The sequence below is a fragment of the Halichoeres trimaculatus genome, unplaced genomic scaffold, assembly GCF_033239565.1.
Source record: "Halichoeres trimaculatus isolate MK-OKI-2021-1 unplaced genomic scaffold, fHalTri1.1 fHalTri1_scaffold_1, whole genome shotgun sequence".
NCBI classification, from domain to species: domain Eukaryota; kingdom Metazoa; phylum Chordata; class Actinopteri; order Labriformes; family Labridae; genus Halichoeres; species Halichoeres trimaculatus.
In genome coordinates this window covers 25,515,949-25,539,829 of record NW_027437179.1, presented here as the reverse complement: position 1 = coordinate 25,539,829, position 23,881 = coordinate 25,515,949, and the positions used below count along the sequence as shown (strand labels likewise).

Below are 23,881 nucleotides of genomic sequence, written 5' to 3'. Positions count from 1 at the left end.
CACAGACATTCATCATTCTCAGAAGATGAATCCTCATGGTTTTGCTGAGTCCTCAAGGTTTCATCTATTAATGTCAGACTTGTTTTTTTAAAACTTACTCAAGATTTATTTGATGCCCAACATTTGGTGATTTGAGTGCCAAAGGGGCTGTAAACTTCTGGCTAACTTGCTGCAGCATTTGTTTGACAGATTTGAAGACATGAATAACAGGACTCACTAAACTCTATAAACCAGAATACTCTCTTCAATGAGTGGTTAAGAAGCAGTAATGGTGGGACTTGAGGCAAAGTCATAACATTCTTAAAAACCGTTATGCTCACTTAGCAACTGTGTCATCAGTTTAGTTGCTCTGTGGTTAGTGGCAGTTGATAAACACAAGCAACAGTTAGCTCAGTAAACCCACGCCACAGCAGATGTTAGTTTAGTTAATGTAAACATGTTAGCATTCTTAATTTAGCTGTTAGCTTACAACATGTGTGCTGAGCAGCTAGCATAGCAGTAACCTCTCACACTAGAGTTCTTTGTTTTACTAGTTGATGTTAATATATAACATGTTTTGCTTCTATGTTAAAGTAAGTCAAGGATAATTTACCACTTTGACTAATGTTGAAGATTTTTTTGCACCTTTTTTAAAATACAGGAGATTAAATACAGGATATTATTGTGCCAACAGCCTAAGCAATATGTGTTTACATTCCTGTTTCCCCTTAATGATCATGTCATTTCAGTGAGCTGCTGTAACAGCCTGATGGTTCTTCTTTTGCCTTGTCTCATTCATATCACTAACACTCAGCACACTCTATGATCACAAGACATGGAGCAAGCTCAGGAATTTAACTCACTGCAGCCTCTCAGTTACAGAGTCATATTATTAAAGGCTCACAAAAGATTTAATCTAATCTACCCCAGGGAAAAAATCATGTGAGAGAAATTAAATTGTTGTACTGCCTTGAGGCTAAAATTATGTCTGTCGTTACTTCATTGCATGATGAAGTGGGGTTTTTCTCTTTGTCTCGCTGGATTTCCTTTGATTTAGCCACTAAAGATGTTGCACAAGCCAGTGAAATCTACAGTACATCTTCTACTTTTGTGGTGTTTTCCAGGCTTTGATTTATGGCACCAGACAGGGAAGACAAAGCTTCAGAATGACAGAACAATCAAGAAATTATCATCCCTAAGACTCGTACAATCAGCGGTGGGATCTATTTTAGTTTAACCCCATGAAAGAACAAAGACCCAGACGGTAAAAGCTTCGTGTTGCTGTTTGAAGCCAGTTCTTCATATCATCTCCACTCATGAGACGAGATAATTCCCGCTAAATCCTGTCTGAGCAGCTGACAGCTCGGCGGCGGTGTGTGAGGGGTGGCGACTGCCTCCCTCTCAGCTAGCGACACCAGTTTGAACCCACACTTAAGGTTAATATGAGCTCTACGTGACCTCAGAGTCACTGGCCAGTTTGTGAAGAGGTCCTGACCTTTTATTGACAGGATCATCATTCTCTCCCATACAGACCCCTCCTCCTTTTGTTTCTCCCCCACTGATTTCTCAGACAATGAAGATCCTTTGTCGACGGGCTTGATGTCCTGCAGAGAGCAAGCTCCTCTTCCATGTGTGCTGCGTGTGTGTGTGTTTGCCAGACGTTACCTTTAGCTCCAGCTGTTATTGTGTGAATTATTGAAATGCTTAATGGGGTGGTCTAAGGATAAATGGGAATTGAACTGAGTGTGATGTAAAAGATCATTTATGTTATTGTTGTTTCCAGTTAGTAGGTCCAAAATCACCTTCAGTGGCCAAAATACTTTAGCCCATCAAAAAATGGCAGCTTTATGATTTTTCACTTTCTCATGACTTTAATTCAGACATCATATATGAAAACTTAATTATATGATGATATAGATGTGTGATACCTGTATTCATCTTTCCATTATTTCCAGATATTTTTTGCTGTTTGGTCTTTTCTGTATTGATTGAAATCCTCGCACACTGACAAAAACAGAAAACAAAGCTGGAATCCATGAATCCTCAGCTGATTGGAGACAAAAGCATTTCACCAAACATTACAAAAATCTAGATTCTCCAGAGTGCACACAGACACGGTGTGTTTAAGCACTGGAATAAACAAAGCATTATGAATTTATGATCCCCTCTAACTTAAAAAATAATCTCCATATTCATGAGTTCATCTTTTACTGTCTCCTTTAGCCGATCCTGAACCAGGCCGGTCTGCCGCAGGGCCCCTCAGACCAGAAGGTCGTGGTAGTGACTGTGGACAACTGTGACACATCTGTGGCCCTCAGGTTTGGTCACATGATTGGGAACTACACCTGCTCTGCTCAGGGCAGCCAATCAGGATCGAAGAAGTAAGTACCAGAAAGACATGAGCAGAGTTTTAGAAGAAAAACAGATTTTTGCAGCTTGAATTTTATAAATAAGCTTAGTTTTCACTATTTACTCCTTACACTATTAACTTCTCTATTTACTTCATTAGCTGGATTGATTACATTCTTTCTAGTTTCTAGTCTCATTAAAAGAGAAAGTAAAGTTGTTTAGAAAAGAAGATCCACATCTCCAGGGTGTTGGCTAAGCTTTGCTTTTTTCTCTTTATAGTGATGTTTATCCTTTTTTCTGTTTTCATCTCCAGAGGGAGAAACACAAGAAATACAACTGCAAAACTCTCTGATGAATATTTCATGCATCCCCCACCCCCTCTGTTAGTGTTTACGATGTAAAGTTAAAGTTAAGGCAAAACTGTGGGTGCAGAAGTGTTCATGGGTCTCTGTGTTCTTTAGATCACTGGACCTGACAGGCCCGCTGCTCCTAGGAGGCGTCCCCAAACTCCCAGAGGACTTCCCTGTCCGCAACCGGCAGTTCGTGGGCTGCATAAAGAACCTTCGTATCGACAACCAGCACGTAGACATGGCCAGCTTCATCGCTAACAACGGCACTCTGCCAGGTACGCAGCCACCATCTGACCTGAGGGTCATTCTCCACTGAATCTCTCAAACCTGCGGCTGTTTTGCAGTCTAACGATGTTTTATTGTTAGATAAGAAAGTGAGGAAGAGACAAGCAAGTGGTAAAAAAATGGAAAAGAGTGTAATGAACACAGCGAGCAAAGTCTAGTCAGTGGAAATGATCACAGACTCTGCTATTAATAGTTTACCACAGTCTAACTCTTTAAAATAATGAGGTAGTGCAGATCAAAGAGATATCTCATCCTCTGATTTTGTGCACTCTCAGGTTGCTCTGCCAAAAGGCATTTCTGCAACAACAACCCATGTCTGAATGGAGGAACCTGTGTGAACCTGTGGGGCTCCTTCAGCTGTGACTGTCCTCTTGGATTTGGAGGGAGAAACTGTGAAAGAGGTGAGTGTGTCAAGCAGAGAAAATCAAGAGATCTTTTACTTTAGATGACCTCTGACATGCAGCCGTCTGCCGTTGTGACTTGAGATAGTCACCTACATGTGTGACCAGAGAAAAAACTTGCCATCAATATTAAACTGTCATTACTAAAGGCAGACACTGCTGTGTTTATGATAACTGTAAGGTTATCCAAAGTGGGAAATTCAGTGGTGTCCTTTCTGTGTCGTGGTGTCTGCTCATCAACAGTAACGTGATCTGAAACTACGAGCTGCTATACGGTCATTTTCTCATGTTTTGAGGATGTCGAACCGTTTAAGAGTAATTGCTTTCTGACATGTGAACACATACAGTAAACTTATATTTCTGTCCCCGTGTTCTCCTGTTTCTGTTTTTGTTTCACCTGATCCTCTGCAGCTGTTTCCTCTGCTGATTTATGGTTTTCAGCAACTTGAGAAGAAATAAGGAAGAGAAATGAGCCGTCTCAGCAGCTCCAGCAAAACAAAAAATTGTTTTTAAGTTGGAAGAATAATATGAAAAGAAGGATTTAAAGAAGTAAGCATTTCTCAGTGTACAGTGGTTATATAAACAGAAAATGAGAGGTGCTGCTGCTGCGAGGTAGAGTTTGATATTCAAAGGAGAGCAGATGTGTTCATTAAAGTGTATGAGCCGTATGGAAAGTGGGCCATAAGGCTGTTTGATCACGTGTTACTGATCTCCATATGTGACTTCATCAGCCTTGATAACTTGAATATATTACCATAAAGAAACGTAAAATGTGAACTTTAATAACTGATAAGAAAATTAGAAGTCATTTCTTAATGTTCAATTTGAGTCAATTTTCTGGCACAGTTACTGAAGAATAATTTAATCTTCCTTTTCAGTAAGATAATTTTTGCCTTTTGTTGTATTACTGCAGTCCACTCTTGCTCATGTAAACACCTGATCAAAATTTTAAGTTGAAAAAATGAACAAATTTACATTTTGCATGGTCTGGTCGTTTCAAAATGCATAAAAAGAAATGACAGTGACAGTTATTGGGTCAAAGTTTCAGTCCATACTTCTAAAAACTCTGAAAACGCGTAGAAAACAGATAAAGTGGGATCCCCTCTCATGCCAGAAATGTTGGAAGCCATCAAGACTGTCGAGGTTCAATTTTTTTTCTCAAAGAATAAAACTTCCTTTACCTTTCAGTCTTGGTGCTCTCTTTAAAATTTCAAACAGGAAATTTTGTGGCATTCAAGGAGTCGAGGTCTTCAAAGACGTTAACACATGTTGAAACATCAGTACCTTTTCAAGATCCAACAGTGCAAAATGTAAATTTGTTCAATTTTTCATCAGATCTTAAGATTTTGATTAGGTTTGTATCTCACATAGAGTAAGTGGATTTATTTCATACTTTATACATTTAGGCCCCGTTTACACTAAACGTTTCATCTGAAAATGCTAAAACGCAGTGGAAAAAAAATCTGCGTTTACACGGAAACGCTGATGGACTGAAAACGCTGTAATAAGCATGCCAGGCCTGTAGGTAGTGCTATAGGCTAACTGTCTTGTCTAGAAGCCGCTTTTGGGATACCTCCACCGAAGTAGAGTGGAGCCGGTCATCTGGTGTACTGGGGAATACTAAGTTAAAAAGTGGAACAACAGATGCATATTTTGTTGATGGACAGTCAGCAGATTCAGCAGCACAAGCACAACATGGTAGTTCGCGATGATCGTAACAACAGTTGTCCTGTTGTATGCGTGGCGCGCGCAAGCGGAGAGTGACGTCAGCGTTTCCACTGAAACCGCCGGCTTACTGTTTACATGGCAACGGTGTCGAGGGCGTTTCAGAAATATTCCACTCCGGAGACCGTTTTCAAAACTTTGCGTTTTAGGTCGGCTGAAACGCCGTTTCTGTGTTTCACCTCGAAACCGTTGTTGTGTAAACGACCCCTTCAAGTGCACATTGAGGATATTTTAACAGAATTGGAACTGCAGTGCCTCTCTTTGCATCCCACTCTGTCAGCAGCAGCAAGCAGCGGCTGTCACAGCACATCAAGTTTATTTGCCATCACTAATCAATTATTTCGATCAGGGGCTTTTCTTCACTTTGTACTGAGACGGAGTAATGAGAGGAAACCTGCTTCACATCACGCAGTGTCCTTTCCTGTCACTTTGTTGTTGTTGTAAGAAGCAATAGAAAGCTTCTCTTGGACCCCAGAGTCAGTGCATGTGGGCACCACCACACTCTACTTCACCTTCCCTATGATTCATCATCTACAAAATAAAATTTAAATGTAGCTGCTGCGCTAAAAGCACAGTCATTGGGGGTTTAAAAGATCCCCTCTAGAAACACTTAAATACTTTGCTTTGAATAATAATTTATGTCTGAAATGTTTTTCGGCAAAACTTTCAATTCCCTTGTTGAAAATTCTTTAAAGTAACATTTCCTTTGCTCGATAGAAAGTAAAATCCATGAATGTGCAAAATAACCACTGAACATGAGACGCCTCCTCAAAAGTCTGCTCTGGGAGTTTTATGTTTTTTCTTCACTGTACAGCGGTTGGTTATTTTGGTATGTGATTGGTCTCCGAGTTGTTAGGTATTAAATCATGCAGGTCAACAATAACACATCCAGAAGTCAGTTTTTTATCATAGACTATGTAATATATGGACATAATCTCCATTTTATTACCAATTTGTTTCTGATCCAGAGTGTGAGGTGAAGAGACAGGCTTTGAGCTGCACCACTAACAGTTTTATTGCGCCTGCTTGACAGTCACATCACTTGTGATCTTAACATCTTCTAAATTACTGAGTCAGAATTTTTTTTTTTTTCTACCAGGCTGTAAGTATGTTTATTTGTGCTGTAAAAATCAGCTTCTGTGAATTTTTGTGTAAATGGGTTTCAGTACTTCGAGAATCAAGGAACTGCAGTTTCTAGCACTTCCTCATCGTAGGTTGAGCATTTTGTATTCTCCTGCAGATAAAAGTTAAGAAAGCATAAATCTGAGCACAAACATTATGCTGTTCAGAAAAGCTATAACATTAGAGTCAATGAGCAGGGCTGTGTTCAGACTTCTTTGACTGATGTGACCTAACTGGGCCCTGACCCACGCAGGGATGATGAGAAGTTTGTGTGCACAAATATGACGGAAAAGCATTTTTAGCTTCACTATCTCATTTTATCATATTTACACTTCACTTATCATATAGTTACCTAGATAAGACACATCATATGTTTTAAATTTAATTTGGAGCTTTTACATCTTTAGTGACAGATAAAACAGTGGATGAAGTGGGAAACTGGAAAGAGAGAGGAACAAATTGCAGCAAAAACCCTTGGTGTGGATCCAGGCCAACTGTATGGAGGATTATGCTTTAAGTCATGAGGTGTACGATTTATTTGTTGAGATAAACAGGCTCTCCCCAAAATCACTTCACCAGGTCTCAAGCAAATGATTTTTTGAATAAAGTCTTAGTTGGAGGTGTTGACATGTAATGATGTATGATGAAATGCACATAAAGATGCTGGTGGTCTGTCAGGACTCAAATTGCGATAAGTTCTGCCTGACAAGGCTTCAAACCAATTATAGTTTATGATTTTTGAGTGGCACCAGATTTAACTGCTATGCTTCTGTTCATTCCTCGTCTTGGGTCTTATTACCAGAGGAACAAGATTTCTCAGAGCATCTGATTAAGTTCCAGACCATCTTATTAAAAAAACATGCAGATAAGTAGAGTGTCAGAGTGTTTCAAAGCTGAGATAACTTGGACCTGATCAGAGAACATATCGGACTTCGTGGGTGACAGACATGACTCACTCTGTAAAACTTTCTCTCTCTCCAATCCTCGGACTCACCTCACATTCTATCTGTGTCTTATCATCCTCATCATCTCTGCCGTAGTGATGGCCAGCCCGCAGCGTTTCCTGGGTAACAGTCTGCTGCAGTGGAACAACCTGGCGGCGGCCTCTGTCCCCTGGCACGTGGAGCTCATGTTCCGCACACGTCAGGCTAACGCGACGCTGCTGCACATCTCCTCCGGCCTGCAGCACAACCTCACTCTGCAGGTGAGAGCAGCTCAAAGCCACACTACCCCTCACAGACACAGTTTTAACGACCATTATCAGGTCTTTGTTTGAGGCCAAGTTGCATCATTATTGCAACATTTTGCTTCACTGAGATGTTGCAATGAACAGCAATTTGTCCTCAAAGAGAAACTCTAATTTTAAAGAAATGAGTGTGTGTGTAAGGTCTAGCAGTTGACAGCTGAAGATGTCAGAGAGATTGTTGGATTGAAGCTCCACCTGTTGGTCGTTTGAGAAGATGACACAAAATCTAAATGATTTAGACTTGCTGTAATATTCAAAGCCCTCTCAGCTGAAGTGTAATGAGCTCCTTTTGTAGCTCATTACACCTCAGCTAAGGTAATAACTGCAGGATATTTCCAGCTCTAATCACCTGTTATTCTTTGCAACACAAGTTTTAATCTGTGACTGCATGAGAGTAAAAACGAGGGACTGCCACAACTGAAATCTTATCAAGTGAAGTTTTTTTTCTCATCTCAAGTAAAAATTGTCTTGTTATCCTTGATTTGAGCCACATTCACCAGTCCAAAAAATGTCTTGTTTCAAATTAAAATTTCAAATTATTCAAACACAAAAATAAGGTCTGAATTGCTTGAAACTAATAAAAAAAATTGCCAATGGAACAAGAATAAAAATGCTTGAAACTAGTCATGTCTTAATACAAGTAAATTTTCTCTTGCTCCATTGACAGATTTTTTTTTTTTTACTGGTTTCAAGTAATAAGGCTCAAATCAAGTCTAAAAAGACATTTTCTAATAAAAACATAACAAAAACACTTAATAAGATTTCATTTTTTTCTGAGCTTTCTGTCTCTGTTCATGGCATGATGCACTTATTGTTCTTGAAAGCCCTCTTCTCTTGTTTTTGAACCTCGAATCACTCTCCCTTTGCTCTGCTCCTCCTCTGTCTCTGTAGCTGCGTGAGGGCAGTGTGCTGATGGGGCTGCACAAAGGAGAAAACTCCACTCTCTCCCGCGTAGAGGAGGTGATGGTGAATGATGGAGAGTGGCATCACTTGCAGCTCGACATCAGCAGTATGGGAGGCGCCTTAAGCAACCACAAAGCAGTGTTGTCCTTGGATCAGGGGCTCTACCTGGTGAGTGTCAGATCCTCTTTGCGCAGAGTCGTCATGAGTTTAGCTCTCTCTGTTTTGCATCCATTAATTCTGTGTCATACTCCTTTATTAGGCCAGTATGGAGGTGGACGGGAAGCTGCGAGACTCCAAGTTAAAGACTGTGAGCGTTGGTGGTTTGGCAAAGCCTGATGGGAAAGTTCAGCATGGCTTCCGAGGCTGCATACAAGTAGGTTCCTTAGGATCTTTTATATTCAAGACAGGAATTTTAGAATAAGGAGTATTAGCACTAACATGTTAAGTTGGTGACATTTTATTAAATTTTTCCATTTATGTCTTTAAATTGTATCTAAATTTTCAGAGCTTTCAACAAATGTTGAAGTTGAGTCTCATGTGCTGCTTTTTTAGCAGCAGTCAGGAATGTTTATCATCGCGTCATGATCATTAACTTGGTCGTGTTCATACTTGCAGGGTCTCCGTGTGGGCGGCGCTCTGAGTCTGTCTCATGCTAGGAAGGTGAATGTGGAGCCGGGCTGCAGCGTACCAGACCCCTGCAGCTCCAGCCCCTGTCCTGTCAACAGCTACTGCAGCAACGACTGGGACAGCCACTCCTGCACCTGCCTCGCTGGTTCGTCTGCTGTCATGATGAAAAGAATCAAATCATGTGACATAAAGCATATCAGCTTATGTTTCTTTGTTTCACTTTTCTTTCATAGGATACTATGGCACAAACTGCACTGATGCCTGCTCATTGAACCCGTGTGAACACGAGTCGGCGTGCACCAGGAAGCTGAGCTCCCATCGTGGTTACTCCTGTGAATGTCCCAGCAACTACTTCGGTCATTACTGCGAGAAAAAGTAACCTTTTCTATCTTCATGGCAGACTGTTTGTTGACTCCAGATGTTTGATTTTCGATCTTTGGGGTAATTAACAGCTGATTTATCTCCAGGACTGATCTGCCGTGCCCCAGAGGCTGGTGGGGTCACAAAACCTGCGGCCCCTGTAACTGTCACACACACAAAGGCTTTGACTCTGACTGCAACAAGACAAGTGGAGAGTGTCGCTGCAAGGTATGTGTACGCTGACCTGCAGCACTGAATTTATTACTCTCTGAAAAAGACAAATACAGGCCTGCTACTAAAACAGTTTGTTTCCCAAAGAGTTCAAACAAAAAACAACTTTACTATTTTCACTCTCTTGTGGCCCCTCCACCACCACTCACATGATGTGTTCTTTTTCTGACAGCTTTCTTTGTGCTGACCTTTTGATCAGACATGAACAACAAAAGAAGATAAAATAATCATGAAGACCTTTAATCAAACTCCTAAATTAATCAAATTGTTGATACATTATAAACAAACAGTACACAGAGAATTTAAGTTAATTATGAATATAAATCTCCTCTTAAGGTTGAAACAAACATCATAGGTTGATAAACACCAATCTATTTTCCAGCTGATTCTTTTTTCTGGGATCTTAATTTAAGGTGAAGTTATTCTATGGAGAAGACTTTTCAGTAGACTTTGCTGTAAAAATGCCCCTGAGTGCTTTTAATGAAACTTAAAAAAAAGCTTCTACGCCATGGAATGTTCACTCTTCTCCATGTTGTTTTATCCAAATGTAAATCTAAAAATCGTTAAGATTTAACTTTACCTCTGCCATGTTTTTGGGAGAGTTTGTCTGTCTGTTTGTCTGTGAACAACATTACTCAAAAAGTAACAAAGAGATCTTGATGAAATTTTCAGGAAATGTTCAAAATGGGATAAGGAAGAAGTGATTCAATTTTGGTGGCAATCTGGATCACCTTATGGATCCAGGACTTTTTTAAAGGGTTCTTTATCATTGTGAGATAGGGCTGTTTTCACCATATGTGTATATAACTCCACCAAAAATGGTCGGATTGCTTTGCAAAACGACACAAGACAAGGTCACAATAATTTCTGACAGATATGAAAGTACGATCCAGATCCTGGCAATACTCTGGATACTAAGATCCTGAATATGAAATATGTACTGGGTCATCATAATTTTCAACACTGTCAGGTAAAAAATTATCGTACAAACCTGCAGCTAACACCAAATTGTAGCACACAGTCTGCTGATAGGGAGTAAAACATTAAAGTAGGACCAAAGTGTTGCATGAGAATCACAATATGCTTGGCGGAGGTCTGCGCTCTCTGGGCGCTTTTCCAGTTTATCCTGGTCCACAGACGACTTAATATTCTAGGATTGAGGCATCTTTCTGTAACACATTAGGATGCATGCTGTAGTGCATTTACCTTATAACCTTGTACAAAGTCACACATTATTTTTGTAGACACCAGCTGTTCCTGCAGGTCACTGCAAGAACTCAAGACTAAACAAGTGTTTTATGTTTTATGTCTAGTAAAACATGTCTTATTATGCTTGATATGAGCCACATTCACCTGACAAGTTGTATAATTTCAGTGTATTACGAGACAAAACTGAGACAGAAAATGGTTAGATATCTTAAAGTACAACTTTTTTTTTCCTCTTGTCAGTGAATGTGGCTCATAATATTTATTCATTTATTTATTATACTTTATTCCAGACCCTTAGGTCCATATGAATCCAAAAATAGTTAATAAAAAGGAAAAATACAGTTCGTATGTTGACAGCAATTTAAAACACAAAAAGACATTTGTTCCAATGTTTCCAATAGCAGGATGTGAACCATGTGTCGCTCATTGTGAGCTGAGTAAGTGACATTATTATTTTGTTGTCTGAATCAATCAGACGACCTATGAATCTGTGCATATAGTTTCTAAGAACAGCATAATATGTGGGCACATGGTAACAAGAACATGTAAGTATACCACCTTAGTGGTCTAATAGACAGTTTTTGTTAGAAATAAGACATTAACACTTGCTTAGATTCCAGTACAGCACACTTAAAACCTGCTCAGAGACAGTATTTTAATGATACCTAGAAGTGACTCGAGTCTTGTTAAATTAAGGGTGAAAATAAGTGAGAAAGTTGCTCCTCAGCGTCCAGATGTTTCTGAGCAGCAGCTGCAGCCTGTCACAGCTGCCATGTGTGGTGAGGTATGAAAATGAGGAAGGCTCCTTAAAAAACCTGTGCCATTAAGACTTCCTCTCTCCACTCCTGTTTCCAGGACAACCATTACCGTCCTGATGGCAGCGACACCTGTCTGCTGTGCGACTGCTACCCAATCGGCTCTTTTTCCAGAGCGTGTGACCGGGAGAGCGGACAGTGTCAGTGTAAGCCCGGCGTTATCGGACGCCAGTGTGACCGCTGTGATAACCCCTTTGCTGAAGTTTCTCCTAACGGCTGTGAAGGTGGGAATTAATCACATCACTATTAACATGATGCTAAATTTATACTCCTGTTTCATTTGGACTGGCTAAATCATTTTTCATGATAATCCTCATCATCTCTCTCCATCTCTCTCAGTAATCTATGACAGCTGCCCCCAGGCAATCGAAGCCGGGATCTGGTGGCCCAGGACTAAGTTCGGTCTCCCTGCAGCGGTTCCCTGTCCCAAGGGAACTCTGGGTAAGATGGTTTTTCAGGCAGCTCATCAAATTTCCATAAAATAATGGCAATACAGGAAACTCGCCTCAAGCTCTTCTTCAGCTGCCGACTCTTTCCTCATCTCTTATTTGATAACACAATCCCTCATTCCCTCATTTCCTCTCCTCTCTCCTCTCTCCTCTCTCAGGCACAGCGATCCGACACTGTGATGAGCACAAGGGCTGGCTTCCTCCCAATCTCTTTAACTGTACCTCCGCCACCTTCAGCAAGTTGAAGGCCCTGGTGAGTAAACTCCTCAGTGTCAGTTTTAAATTTACCCCTGAAACTAGCAGGACATAAGAATTATATCAAGAAGGCTTTGACTCTTTAAGCATTCAGCTCTTCTACTCGGGCTAAAATCTGAAAAATCGTCAGATTTATTCCTGGGGAACCGTGACACTACTCACTCAAAGAAAGTCAATGCTCAGGTGTTTGGATGTGGACTGTGAAATGTATTCTTTCTTTTTCTTCTACAGTCTGAAAAGGTTTCCCGTAATGTCACATTCCTGGACTCTGGACACGTTCAGCAGACAGCGGCCATGTTGGCAAACGCCACGCTGCACACAGAGAGGTACTTTGGCAGTGATGTGAAGATAGCATACCGGCTCATGCAGAGTCTGCTGCAGCACGAGAGCAGCCAGCAGGGCTTCAACCTCACAGCTACACAGGACGTCCACTTCACTGAGGTGAGAAAACACACTCTGTGGATCTGTCTCCACAGGAGAACAATACATCACATTAGGTTTAAAAATAAAGGTTTTCATACCCAGTGAGATTTCTCAGCTCGATGTGTTTGATTTGCAGGGGAGAAGTCACACTTTGCCTCATTTTAGCTTCCTGTCACACTCAAATCTTGCTGTTATCTTGCAGAATCTGGTCCGTGTGGGAAGCTCCATCCTGTCTCCGGACACGCAGCCGCACTGGGAGCTCATCCAGCACTCAGAGGGCGGCACGGCGGCACTACTTCGCCACTACGAGGAATACGCCAACACGCTGGCACAGAACATGAGGAAGACCTACCTTAGCCCTTTCACCATCGTCACACCCCACATAGGTGAGTGTTTCACCTGGAGAATGACATGTGACATGCTGAGAAGCATCACAGACCATGACCTGTCTTTAAGGGGAGTCATGTGACGAGTCATTAAACTGATTTTAAAGCTTAATGACACAAAATAACAGCACCAGGAGCATCTCGCTGTACATTACACAAGAACAGATGGCTGAAAAAAAAAAAAAGAACATGTGGGCAGCACAAAAATGGTCCTACTAGATTTTAATACAAAGCTGAACTTTACTGAAACTCTTCATCACCACCAGTCCTTGGATACAGAGACTCAAAAGAAAATATTTTCTATTATAATTTTAACCTTTCAGTTATTGTAGATGGATGTAGTTGAAAAATAACCAAACAGTAGAAATATTCAATCCAATAATCCTTGCTGGGCTGTGCTGAAGGCTGTTAACTTTTATTCATAAAAATCTTGTATTTTTTTAAAATGTCAAGATCATAAATCTTATAATACATGAAACAAAGATGCAATCATAAATTCTTGGCCTGGTTTAACTTTGACCTTAAAAACTATAAATTAGTTTCTCTGTCAACTTACTAGTGCTAGTTAATAAAAAAAATAAACTGAAATGTACATTTTTTAACAGTGAGAAAGCACTGTCTAATCAAGAGGTAGATTTGGTCCCAGATCATTTAAACACAGATAATATTGCAGCAGAATTAGACGTCCTCCTCGCTGACTCAGACTCTCTCTCTGTTTCCAGTCATCTCTGTGGATCGTCTGAAAAAGATGAATTTCGCCGGGGCCAAACTCCCGCGATACCAGTCCCTGAGGGGTCCCCGTCCCGTGGATCTGGAGACAGCTGTCACGCTGCCCGATTCAGTCTTCCAACCACCTGTGGACACAAAGGGCCACAGGCACCTGGACGTCTTCCCAGAGTCATCGCTGAGGAATCGCTCGGCCAACAGGAAGAGACGCCACCCCGAGGACCGCCAGCAGGACGCCATTGCCAGTGTGATCATCTTTCACAGCCTGGCCTCGCTGCTGCCAGAGAGCTATGACCCCGACAAGAGGAGTCTGCGGTAAGACGGATCAGGGAAACTCAAAGAGGAGTGACTCTGAATAATGTTGTGTGCAGACTTTTTTTCTTCTTCATGTTTTTCTTGAACCAGATAAAGAAACAATCATTTTCCCCCCAATTTGAGATATGAAATCTGATTTTATCAGAAAGCTTTTAATTCCAATAAAGAAAGATTACAAGGGCTGTCAGACAAAAATGAAAATAATGAATGGACCTCCACACACTGACATGAATTGAGTTTGAAAAAGTTTTCTTCAGTTTAATTTTTCAAAAAGCTCAAAATTTCTTTGTGCAATTAGTTTTTCAGTCTAGATTTAAAGAAGTAAAGCTTCCGTTCCCTTCTTTTTATAACCTTCAGTGTGCCAAAGCGTCCCGTCATCAACACCCCGGTGGTCAGCATCACAGTTCATGACAATGACGAGCTGCTGCAGCGCGCTCTGGACAAACCCATTACTGTGCAGTTCCGCCTGGTGACCACTGAGGAGCGCTCCAAACCCATCTGTGTTTTCTGGAACCACACCATCCTGTGAGTACATCAGCACACACAAGGAGCGCATACACAGGGAGGAGATTTAAGTCTTCTTTTTTAAAACTGTTTTCATCTTTCTTTTATATCAGTGGTGGAAACGGCGGCTGGTCAGCCAAAGGCTGCGAAGTGGTTTTCAGAAACAGCACCCACATCAGCTGTCAGTGCTATCACATGACCAGCTTTGCCGTGCTCATGGACGTCTCCAGGAGAGAGGTGAGAGGAGACGACCTGAACACTTCCAGCTTCATCCAAACACACACATCACATGCTCACTGTTCATGCTCTCACTCTTTCTCTTCTGTCGTTTACGTCAGAACGGAGAAATTCTTCCCATCAAAATCATCACATGGAGCACAGTTGGAGTGACGCTGAGCTTCCTCTTCCTCACCACCGTCTTCCTCGTCTGTCTGAGAGCCATGCAGAGCAACAAGACAAGTATTATCAACAACGGAGCCACCGCTCTCTTCCTCTCTGAGCTCATCTTCATCCTGGGCATCAACCAGGCTGATAATCCGGTATTCAGCCCGTCTCTGATCCAACTCCCCCCTTTTCTTCCTGTGTCTCTGTCTGTTTAATCACGTGTCTCTGATTCTCTTTCTCTGTGCAGTTTCTGTGCACCGTCATCGCCATCCTGCTGCACTTCTTCTACCTCTGCACTTTCTCCTGGCTCTTCCTGGAGGGGCTGCACGTCTACCGCATGATCAGCGAAGTGAGAGACATCAACTATGGACCCATGAGATTCTACTACCTGATTGGCTGGGGAGTTCCTGCCTTCATTACAGGTTTGACCCTTCATAATAAAACTCATCCGTCTGCTAAAGTTAAGGTGTTGTCCTCAGTCCTAAAATGGAAAGCGCTACAACTCCATTTTCACATGTGTTTTTTTTTTAATCAGTCGCAGCAGTATTTCACTATCAGGCATGCTCACACTGTGAAAGTATGAAATCTGTGGCTCTTCTGTAGGTGTGTTTGGTGTGAAAATACAGTAATTAAACATTCTTCGTTAAATGTCAGGTTGGATTAAAAAAAATAATCCCTTTAAACTAGATTGCCTCAGATTAAAAAAGCCTTGAATAAAGTTTCCATGGAGGTTCATTAAGAACTCTCACAAAATGTTGACATTGTCATTGCTGCTGCTGTCGTCTGATGGACACTCTGCTCGTCTGTTTACGTGCAGGTCTGGCTGTGGGATTGGACCCTGAAGGTTACGGAAACCCAGACTTCTGCTGGCTCTCCATATACGACACGCTCATATGGAGCTTCGCTGGTCCCATCGCCATGGTGGCCTCCGTGAGTCCCTTCACTTACGTCCCTCCTTTGATTCATCAGTGTTTGTTTACTAAGTGGGATTTATTCATCATTGTTTCAACATGTGACAGCCAGATGCATCCTTTTAGTCAGACACAAAAGACTCACGTGCACCGAACACGCTGACTCACGCTGAGCTCATTATGGCTCCAGTTGTTTTCACAGAGAACACACCCGTCACTGTCCAGTTGATTCACCCTCAGCCAACGTGTGTTTACTCACCATGATTAATAATGTCTCACACAATGCTGAGACAGACAGGTGAATGTGTTGTTTACATTTTACACTTGTGCCGTGTTGTGATGAATGATTTGACACTGCGTCCACAGATGAACATCTTCCTGTACGTCCTGTCGTCCAGAGCGTCCTGCTCGCTGAGGCACCACAGCATGGAGAAGAAGCAGCCTCAAGTGTGAGTTGGTGACATGATTACTGTACTGAACACCAGCACTGCTCACATGCTGTGTAAATATAGTTTTGAGCAAAAGTCATCTGGCAGGAGCACGTTCATCCCTGTGTTTTCCAACTTTCTACACAAACCTGTAAAACTGGTCCAATGGCATTTAATAAAGTTTTAACAATAAAGCCTCCATTAGCAGTAAATAACATGACATCGGATTAAACATTATTTTTTTCTTGTCATAAAATAGTTGTAATAGTCAATTTATAGTTAATAGGGGGATTCAGGCTTAAAAAAAAAAGTAATTTACGTGAGTAAATCCAATGTCCTGATCCTTACTTCATCAGCAGGGGCGTGGCTACAATTAGGCAAACACAGACAGTTGTCTGGGGCCCCAAGATTCCCAGGGCCCCCCAAAGCATCACTTAAAAACTGATTTATGAAGTTCTCTTCAATTGAAAGCATTTCTTTTTTCTAAATCATACTTCAAATGCCTCAAAATACATCAAAAGGCCTGATCTTTAATGATCGTTTTGGGTACTCCCCCTCCCTTCTCATTCAATGGGCTATTCCATGTTACAACACATCTGAAATTTTGATTCAGGAAGAAAGTGGTAAAAAACACTTATTTTCCCATATTTTTTCTTATTTTCAACCAGGTCGGAAATAAAAAACGATGTTGCTCTGAGATCTGAGATCTGAGATAAACATATTAGACTTTTAGGATTTTAAGGACTTTTTCTAGCCCAGGAAACAGGATAATTTTCTCAAAATAAAACTTTTTGAGTTGGTGATAAACATTATTGTACAAAATCTCTTTTTTTGGATCCATAACTCACTGGACAGGGGGTCAAATAAAAATACATCAACTTTAAAATGATAGTACCAAAAAGTATGGTAACTGTAAATATCACCTCTTTTTTTCCAGTTTTATGTTGTGCTTGATATTTACATATTTTTTCTTTACTAAATTATTTTTTTCAATATTTACCTATTGTAATGTTTTTCACTTCATACTTTCTTGTTTGTTACTGTTACTCTTTAAATTCCCCACTATGGGACAAATAAGCTGTCAATTGACCATAAAAGATTTAAAATCCAGGACAAAGTGGACTAAATTATGTATTCACTTTTTTCAAAATCAAACTAAAGTACAGAACTTGAGGAAATGCATTTAGTTGCGTTAAGTTACCATGTACAAGATTAGCACTGTCTCATGCATTGATTCTCGGAAAGAGACAGTGGACCCCAGGAAGACCAGTCTAGCTCTGAGGAAGATGAGTTACAAGGACATGGAGGGCCCCATTGACTGGGTTTGCCTTGGGCCCCCAAACGACTAATTACGCCCCTGTTCATCATTAACCTCATACTTCATACTGTGAATGCTCTGAAAGCATCCTCACAGCATCTAACTCACTCCTTTGTTTCGTTTCTCATGTGATTTGTTTGTACCCTGCAGCTCGGGCCTGAAGACAGCAGGTGGCGTTCTCTTCCTGGTTTCTGTCACATGTTTTCTGGCGCTGCTCTCCGTCAACAGCGACATGATCATCTTCCACTATCTGTTTGCTGGCTTCAACTGTGTGCAGGTGAGTGTCCATAACACGCACGTCAAATTGATGACATAACAACACACCACTGACTGGACAAGGCCTAACACACACACACACAAACAAGAGGTTAGAGTTAGGGAGGGTGAAAAAAAATGATGATACATATGTGATAACCTACACATGCGAACAGTGGAGGAGTCACTGATTTCATGTTAACAAAAAGAGAAACTGAGGGAGTAAATTAAACAGAATGAAACATTCATGTTCTCGGCCTTTAACTGTAAAATATTGGTTTCAGTTTTTTCTCCTCTCCTGTCATCCAACCCCAGGGTCCCTTTGTCTTCTTCTTCCGCATCGTCTTCAACAAGGAAGCCAGGAATGCCATGAAGTACTGCTGCAGCCGCAAGCGCCCCGATCAAGTGATCAAATCAAAGGCCTCTGTGAGTGTCCCTGGGTCAAAACTTAAAATAGTGAAATCTTAAATCAGCTGTTTCCAAAAGTCTGCACACAACTTTCTTGACTATTTTAAACTTTTATTGACATTATGTTTCACCATGTTCACTTTAAAATTATTAACTTATCATCCCAAATGGTTATTATTACAATACTTTTTAGGGTTTTTAACTGAAGGTAAGAAAAAAATTAAAGATCATCTGTAGAAAGCATTTTACTTTTCATTGAAAAAAAATGTCCACAGCTGGCCAACTCACAGGATAAAGAATTCATTGCGGTGTTTTGGTCACTGACCTTTTTTCAAGCAAATGTTAAAGTTTAATTCAGGAAGTTGGCCAGTGTGCAGGAACTTTTTCTTTACTTATTTTGCCTTAGAAATAGATGTGTGAAGATTTTTGCTGCTCCTCTTTTTATTGACACATCGTTTTAACCCATTGATCTCCTCGCCTCTTCATCTAGGGGTACAAATGTAACACAAACTACATGGACGGCCGGCTGTACCACCTTCCCTTTGGTGACTCCAGTGTTTCTCTGAACGGGACGGTGCAGAGTGGCAAAAGCCAGCAGAGCTACGTGCCGTTCGTCCTCAGGTACGGAAACCACAGATGAAAACTGTTTTTACCTTACAGAGTTCCAACAACAGCGGTAAAACAATCCCTTGTGTCTTTTCAGGGACGACGGGTTAAGTAACAGCCAGGCTCAAATTGCTCTGAACGACCACACGTCACTTTTCCATGAAACGAAAGAGCACCTCGATGGTACGTCTCTCCGTCACTTTCTCTGATTGTCTTTGTTCAGTTTAAAGTTAAACTTGAGCGATTGTTGTAACGACACCGACACATCCTCTCTCTGTGAGCAGATCGTGACACTGACTCGGACAGCGACTTGTCCCTGGAGGATGACCAGAGTGGTTCCTACGCCTCCACACACTCCTCAGATAGTGAGGATGAGGAGGGTCCACTCCCTCCTGAGGAATGCTGGGAAAACTTGGCATCTAACGGGGTCAAGAGACCACCGCCACACGGTATGAGAGTTCACCTGATGGGAGTTCACTCCTCTTTGAGTTTTTATTACATTTGGATATAAATGTAAACTATGTGTATCAATCAAATCTAAATCTGTGTCTTGAACACAAATATTCCAATAAAAGTGCCTTAATTAGAGGTAATTCCCTCATCCAAGCAAACATCAAAGATCATAAAAGTGACAAAGACGTCTGCTCAGTTTGTCCCCTCTTGAACAATTCCTTTCATGTCTTTCATTGTGTTTGTTTTCAGACAACACTTTGAATAAGATGTACTGGCCTGCAGGTTACACAGCCACAGGAAGCGACAGCGAGCTCACAGGTGACAGACAGAATCCAGACATCCTAGCCAATCAGGAGCAGAGTCTTAGCCGAGATCCCCGTACGTTACCAGAAGGCCGGACACAGGACAGCACGATGCTTCTGCTACCCAGTCTGCCAACCCTCCATCCACACCCTCACAAAGGTATGAAGGAATGAAGAGAAAACATCACCTGGATCTGTGGGGCTTCACTTTGTGGAAGGTTATTGAGCAGTAGATAAGAAAAGACGACTGTCCATAACGAGGGTGTTGTCATTTGTTTTTATCCTGCTCAGGCATCCTGAAGAAGAAGCAGCTTTCTCCGATAGTGGAGAGAAATGGTCCAAGTCGCATCAACAGCGAGTTCTGTGAAAACATTCCAGGCACAGCGTCCCCGCAGGGATCGACGTCCAGCGACGGACGAGCCGGCCCGGCTAAACCTGGCGTCCCCAATAAGCTGAATGGCGTGGCTATGAGTATCAAAGCGGGGACTGTGGACGGTGACTCGTCAGGATCAGAGTGAGTGCTCACACGACACAACAAACATACATGAGCATGTCGTGTGTGTGTTAGTGTGTGTTTTTCTCTCCTTCAGTCTGTTCATGTGTCACACAGTCCTTCTGTTAAGTGTCTGCGTCAAACTGTGATACACGCTGCTGTCCTCAGTGCTGTTTTCTGTTTGTGGTCCGTCTCATACCAACATGATTATCATTACTACTGGACCCACAGCAGTCAGTCTGCCCGCAGTGATGTAGCATTAAGATAAGATAAAACTTTATTGACCCCCCGGGGGGAAATTATTTAATGTAGGTGGACACAGACCGCCCCTCGCGCTGTTACAGGCGAGTCTCAACACTGCTCTCCCAAGTCACAAGTCAGCTGTAATGCCTCTGCGCATCCCCAGGCTTGCAGTCAAATGAACAGCAGTTGAAGAGCTTTGTTTACTCCCTTTACAGCCTCGAGCATGTTTTGTTCAAGAGATAACAGATTTTTTCCAATCTAATGTTCTCCTTTTATTGAGTACAAAAATAAATATCAAAAGTGTCAGAAACCTTAAAGCCTAAAGAAAAAGAGGAATCAGAGCTGTGCTGAGAGAGTCCAGTTTGGTATAATTAGAAAATAGTGCAAATATCACCTGTAGAATATAGGGACAAACTGTGTATCTTAAAAAAAGAACAGGCAGCCTTTTTGCCTCAGAAATGTTCTCAATGTTCTTGTATCTGTTCAGTTTTTAAGTCAAAGTACTACTATCAAGTTTTTATTAGAATCAAGGAGTGTCAAGGCTCAGCTCCAAGTCGTTTATTTACAGGCAAAAAAAAGTATGAAATCCGCCATAAAACTTAATTTTGGCATTAAACATTGTTAATTTTTGACATAAAAGCTTAGCCTCTCAGTTCTCTTAGTTCTGACGATGCAGTTTTAAAACATGATGCAGCATGCTGGCGTATGTTTATTAGCACTTCTCAAATGCTCGATGCCCTTGGCTGAATTCGGTCAATTACAGGAAAAATGAAAATTAAAGATTGACTAACTATCCCTTTCTGCTCCTTCTCTTCTTCTAAAATCATAGATTTTTATTTTTTAATTTTATTCCATAAAGTTCTGATCCTCATCCAACACAATCAGGACCACTGTCTTTAGTTGGTGCATCATCTTAGCATCCGTCACCTCTTACTGCCTCTGTCTGTCTGTCTGTCTGTCTGTCTGTCTGTCTGTCTGTCTGTCTGTCTGTCTGTCTGTGTGCACATATGCTTCATTGCCTCATGTGTTTATTTATTTATTTATTTTTTCTCTTTTGTGTCATGCTGCACTCCTCACCATCCAACTCCTCCACCTCCTCCTCCATGCACCATCCTGTTTTCCCAGCAGCCACTGCAACACCACCATGTGACCACGCTGACGGAGGGGTGTGTCTTTGCAGGTCATAGATCCTCCTTCCCCAACAACAACAAGTGAAAAAAGGAAGCAGCGGATCTTCCAAATGTGGGAAAAAAAGAGACAAATGTGGAAAAAGAAGGAATTCCCTTGTTATCGTGTGTGTGTGTGAGTGCGTGAGTGAGTGTGTGTGTGTGTGAGTTCATACATGTGTGCCAAACCTCAGGAGTCCCAGCACTGGTCCAGACTCATGCACACACTGAAAAAATGAGTGTCACTGTCCCTTTAAACAAATCATTTTGTTTTCATACTTGAAGCAATGCACTTTTGAATTCACAGCGCAGTTTGACTCTTTTGTTGTTGTTGTTGTTGTTGTCGTGTTTAAGGACGTATTTGTTTTTACAGACTGTGGTCATGTTTTGTTTGATTTGGGGAGGGTTGTTTTGTTGTAGACTTGCAAACATTCAGGGAAATTCCATTTTCAGCAGAACTTCTCTGTCGTGTCTTCTTGGTTGTTTTTTTTTGTATTGCCCGTTTTTGTTTCTGTCATAGCTCTTTGTCTTTCAGTGCCAGTCTGAGAAGTTGGGCTTTTGTTGGGTTATTTTAAATGCCTCATACGTCCGAGAGGCACACAGTGGTAAAGTGCAGCTCATTACCAAGGCAGAGACATTCAGTGGATTACAGAAATGAAGAAGGAGGACTTGATAAATCTCTGTATGGTCCATCAGTGGAAGCTCTGAATAAGCTATCGCTCTGTGATGAAGGATGTTCGGAGCTGACGGACTGCATCACTCAGCCGATCAGGAGGAAAAACCTGCATGTGCAGACCCACAAAAGACTCAAAGGACTTTTGATACATCTTTTGTAAATCACTGAGGGGCACATTTTTTATGGACATTTAGCTGTATTTTATAGACTAGCTTTGCAGCTTTTTGTCATTTGTAAAATAAACACATGCTGAATTGTGCTGTAATACTATTTGAGCTGTAATCCATTTTTACTGTACAGAGTGGCCTGTAAATGAATCGAGGACATATCTTTAAATGTAAGTAAATATGTAAACTGTTTTTATCAAATACCTTTTATCTGAGTTAATACTTTACGTCACATTGATGTGATGTCTGTGGATGCCATTTCATCAGAAATATGACTTTGTTGTATAGATTTCATGCCATGAGTCCACACTACCAGATTAATCATATCAGTCTGGTATCCCAACAGAGAATTGATTGTTTTTCTCTGTCACTCCTGTTTTTACCGATTAAACTGTTTTCTATCATTTCAATATTACCTCAGCTTTCTATGGGTGCCATGTTTAATACAACACTGTCACTAATATAACCTCTTTTCAATGTGTTTATCAACTAACCAGCTAGTGTATAAAAAGTGAAACTGCTAGAGTTGAACTGAGCTCATACAGTGAGTTACTCTACAGTCAGGTCTGTTTTTAAGGTCAGTCATCTAGTATTGGTTTTTAACTTCATATTCTTTTTTAAAGAGTTTTCCAAAATGTCCTGCAGATGATGAAACCTCAAAATTATTTTTAAACTGAACAGTCTTTTTAGTTGTTGAACTATTTGCTCAGTCTCACAGCATAATGACCCATTTTTACATCAGCCTCAGTCAGTCTGGAGGATGCTTTTTATACCCTGTCATGTTAATGACCTGTTACTATTCAAAACGTTCCCCACTCTGTAATAATACTAAAAAAGCTTTATTTCTCATCCAAACAAAACCAAAAAGCTAATCTGTTTTAACTTCCGTGTCGCCATATAACCCAACACTAGGTGGTGCTAAAGTGTCTTACCTGTTTTCTTTATATCAGGAGCGCTCACTGAAGTAAAGCTCTTAAATTGACTCAGCTGTTCAGAGTGTCACCTCCACTGAGCTCGAGCTGCTTCTCATGTTAAATGATTAAGATTTTGGGGTACTTATGACATAGTGGTCTAGGTAGGTTTTAGGTAAAAAGACAAACTGCTTCAAAATTAAAAATGAAAAAAAACAAAACAAAAAAACAACAACAACAACAAAAAAAATGAGCTGATCACTTAGACAGCAAAAATAAATCAGTATTAATTTAATGGTTTACTCTTCCATAAAACAGCTAACCAGACTTCTTCTATTTATTTATTTATTTATTTATTTATTTCATTTTTAAAATAAATGTAAAGCAAGGGGACGAACCTTATTTAACATTACAGTTTTCTACTGGTGATAAACAGCAACTTTACTTTATAATCTAGCTCCATGTTTCAGCTCCTCTCCTGCTCTGGGACACCATCAAAT

The 23,881-nt window shown here is 41.0% G+C and overlaps 1 protein-coding gene across 4 annotated transcripts in view; it reads left to right on the top strand.

Moving 5' to 3' along the window:
* celsr2 (cadherin, EGF LAG seven-pass G-type receptor 2) overlaps positions 1 to 23,643 on the top strand; it is a 71,574-nt gene extending 47,931 nt beyond the window's left edge. Inside the window, exons 6-34 of one of the 4 annotated variants that reach the window (XM_074666069.1) lie at positions 2,203 to 2,360; positions 2,790 to 2,953; positions 3,239 to 3,364; positions 7,252 to 7,415; positions 8,349 to 8,528; positions 8,620 to 8,733; positions 8,976 to 9,132; positions 9,221 to 9,362; positions 9,455 to 9,575; positions 11,643 to 11,826; positions 11,942 to 12,043; positions 12,210 to 12,304; positions 12,538 to 12,747; positions 12,932 to 13,115; positions 13,838 to 14,156; positions 14,514 to 14,681; positions 14,774 to 14,897; positions 14,999 to 15,199; positions 15,292 to 15,466; positions 15,862 to 15,974; positions 16,322 to 16,404; positions 17,852 to 17,978; positions 18,272 to 18,382; positions 18,855 to 18,985; positions 19,068 to 19,153; positions 19,255 to 19,419; positions 19,706 to 19,885; positions 20,017 to 20,239; positions 21,587 to 23,643. In XM_074666069.1, coding sequence (XP_074522170.1) covers positions 2,203 to 2,360; positions 2,790 to 2,953; positions 3,239 to 3,364; positions 7,252 to 7,415; positions 8,349 to 8,528; positions 8,620 to 8,733; positions 8,976 to 9,132; positions 9,221 to 9,362; positions 9,455 to 9,575; positions 11,643 to 11,826; positions 11,942 to 12,043; positions 12,210 to 12,304; positions 12,538 to 12,747; positions 12,932 to 13,115; positions 13,838 to 14,156; positions 14,514 to 14,681; positions 14,774 to 14,897; positions 14,999 to 15,199; positions 15,292 to 15,466; positions 15,862 to 15,974; positions 16,322 to 16,404; positions 17,852 to 17,978; positions 18,272 to 18,382; positions 18,855 to 18,985; positions 19,068 to 19,153; positions 19,255 to 19,419; positions 19,706 to 19,885; positions 20,017 to 20,239; positions 21,587 to 21,611 — 4,332 coding nt within the window. In that variant the 3' untranslated portion in view covers positions 21,612 to 23,643. Of the gene's footprint in view, positions 1 to 2,202; positions 2,361 to 2,789; positions 2,954 to 3,238; positions 3,365 to 7,251; positions 7,416 to 8,348; positions 8,529 to 8,619; positions 8,734 to 8,975; positions 9,133 to 9,220; positions 9,363 to 9,454; positions 9,576 to 11,642; positions 11,827 to 11,941; positions 12,044 to 12,209; positions 12,305 to 12,537; positions 12,748 to 12,931; positions 13,116 to 13,837; positions 14,157 to 14,513; positions 14,682 to 14,773; positions 14,898 to 14,998; positions 15,200 to 15,291; positions 15,467 to 15,861; positions 15,975 to 16,321; positions 16,405 to 17,851; positions 17,979 to 18,271; positions 18,383 to 18,854; positions 18,986 to 19,067; positions 19,154 to 19,254; positions 19,420 to 19,672; positions 19,886 to 20,016; positions 20,240 to 21,586 lie in introns of all 4 variants that reach the window. The other 3 variants (XM_074666061.1, XM_074666053.1, XM_074666044.1) reach the window with 3 other exon arrangements.
* Positions 23,644 to 23,881: the final 238 nt, after the last annotated feature.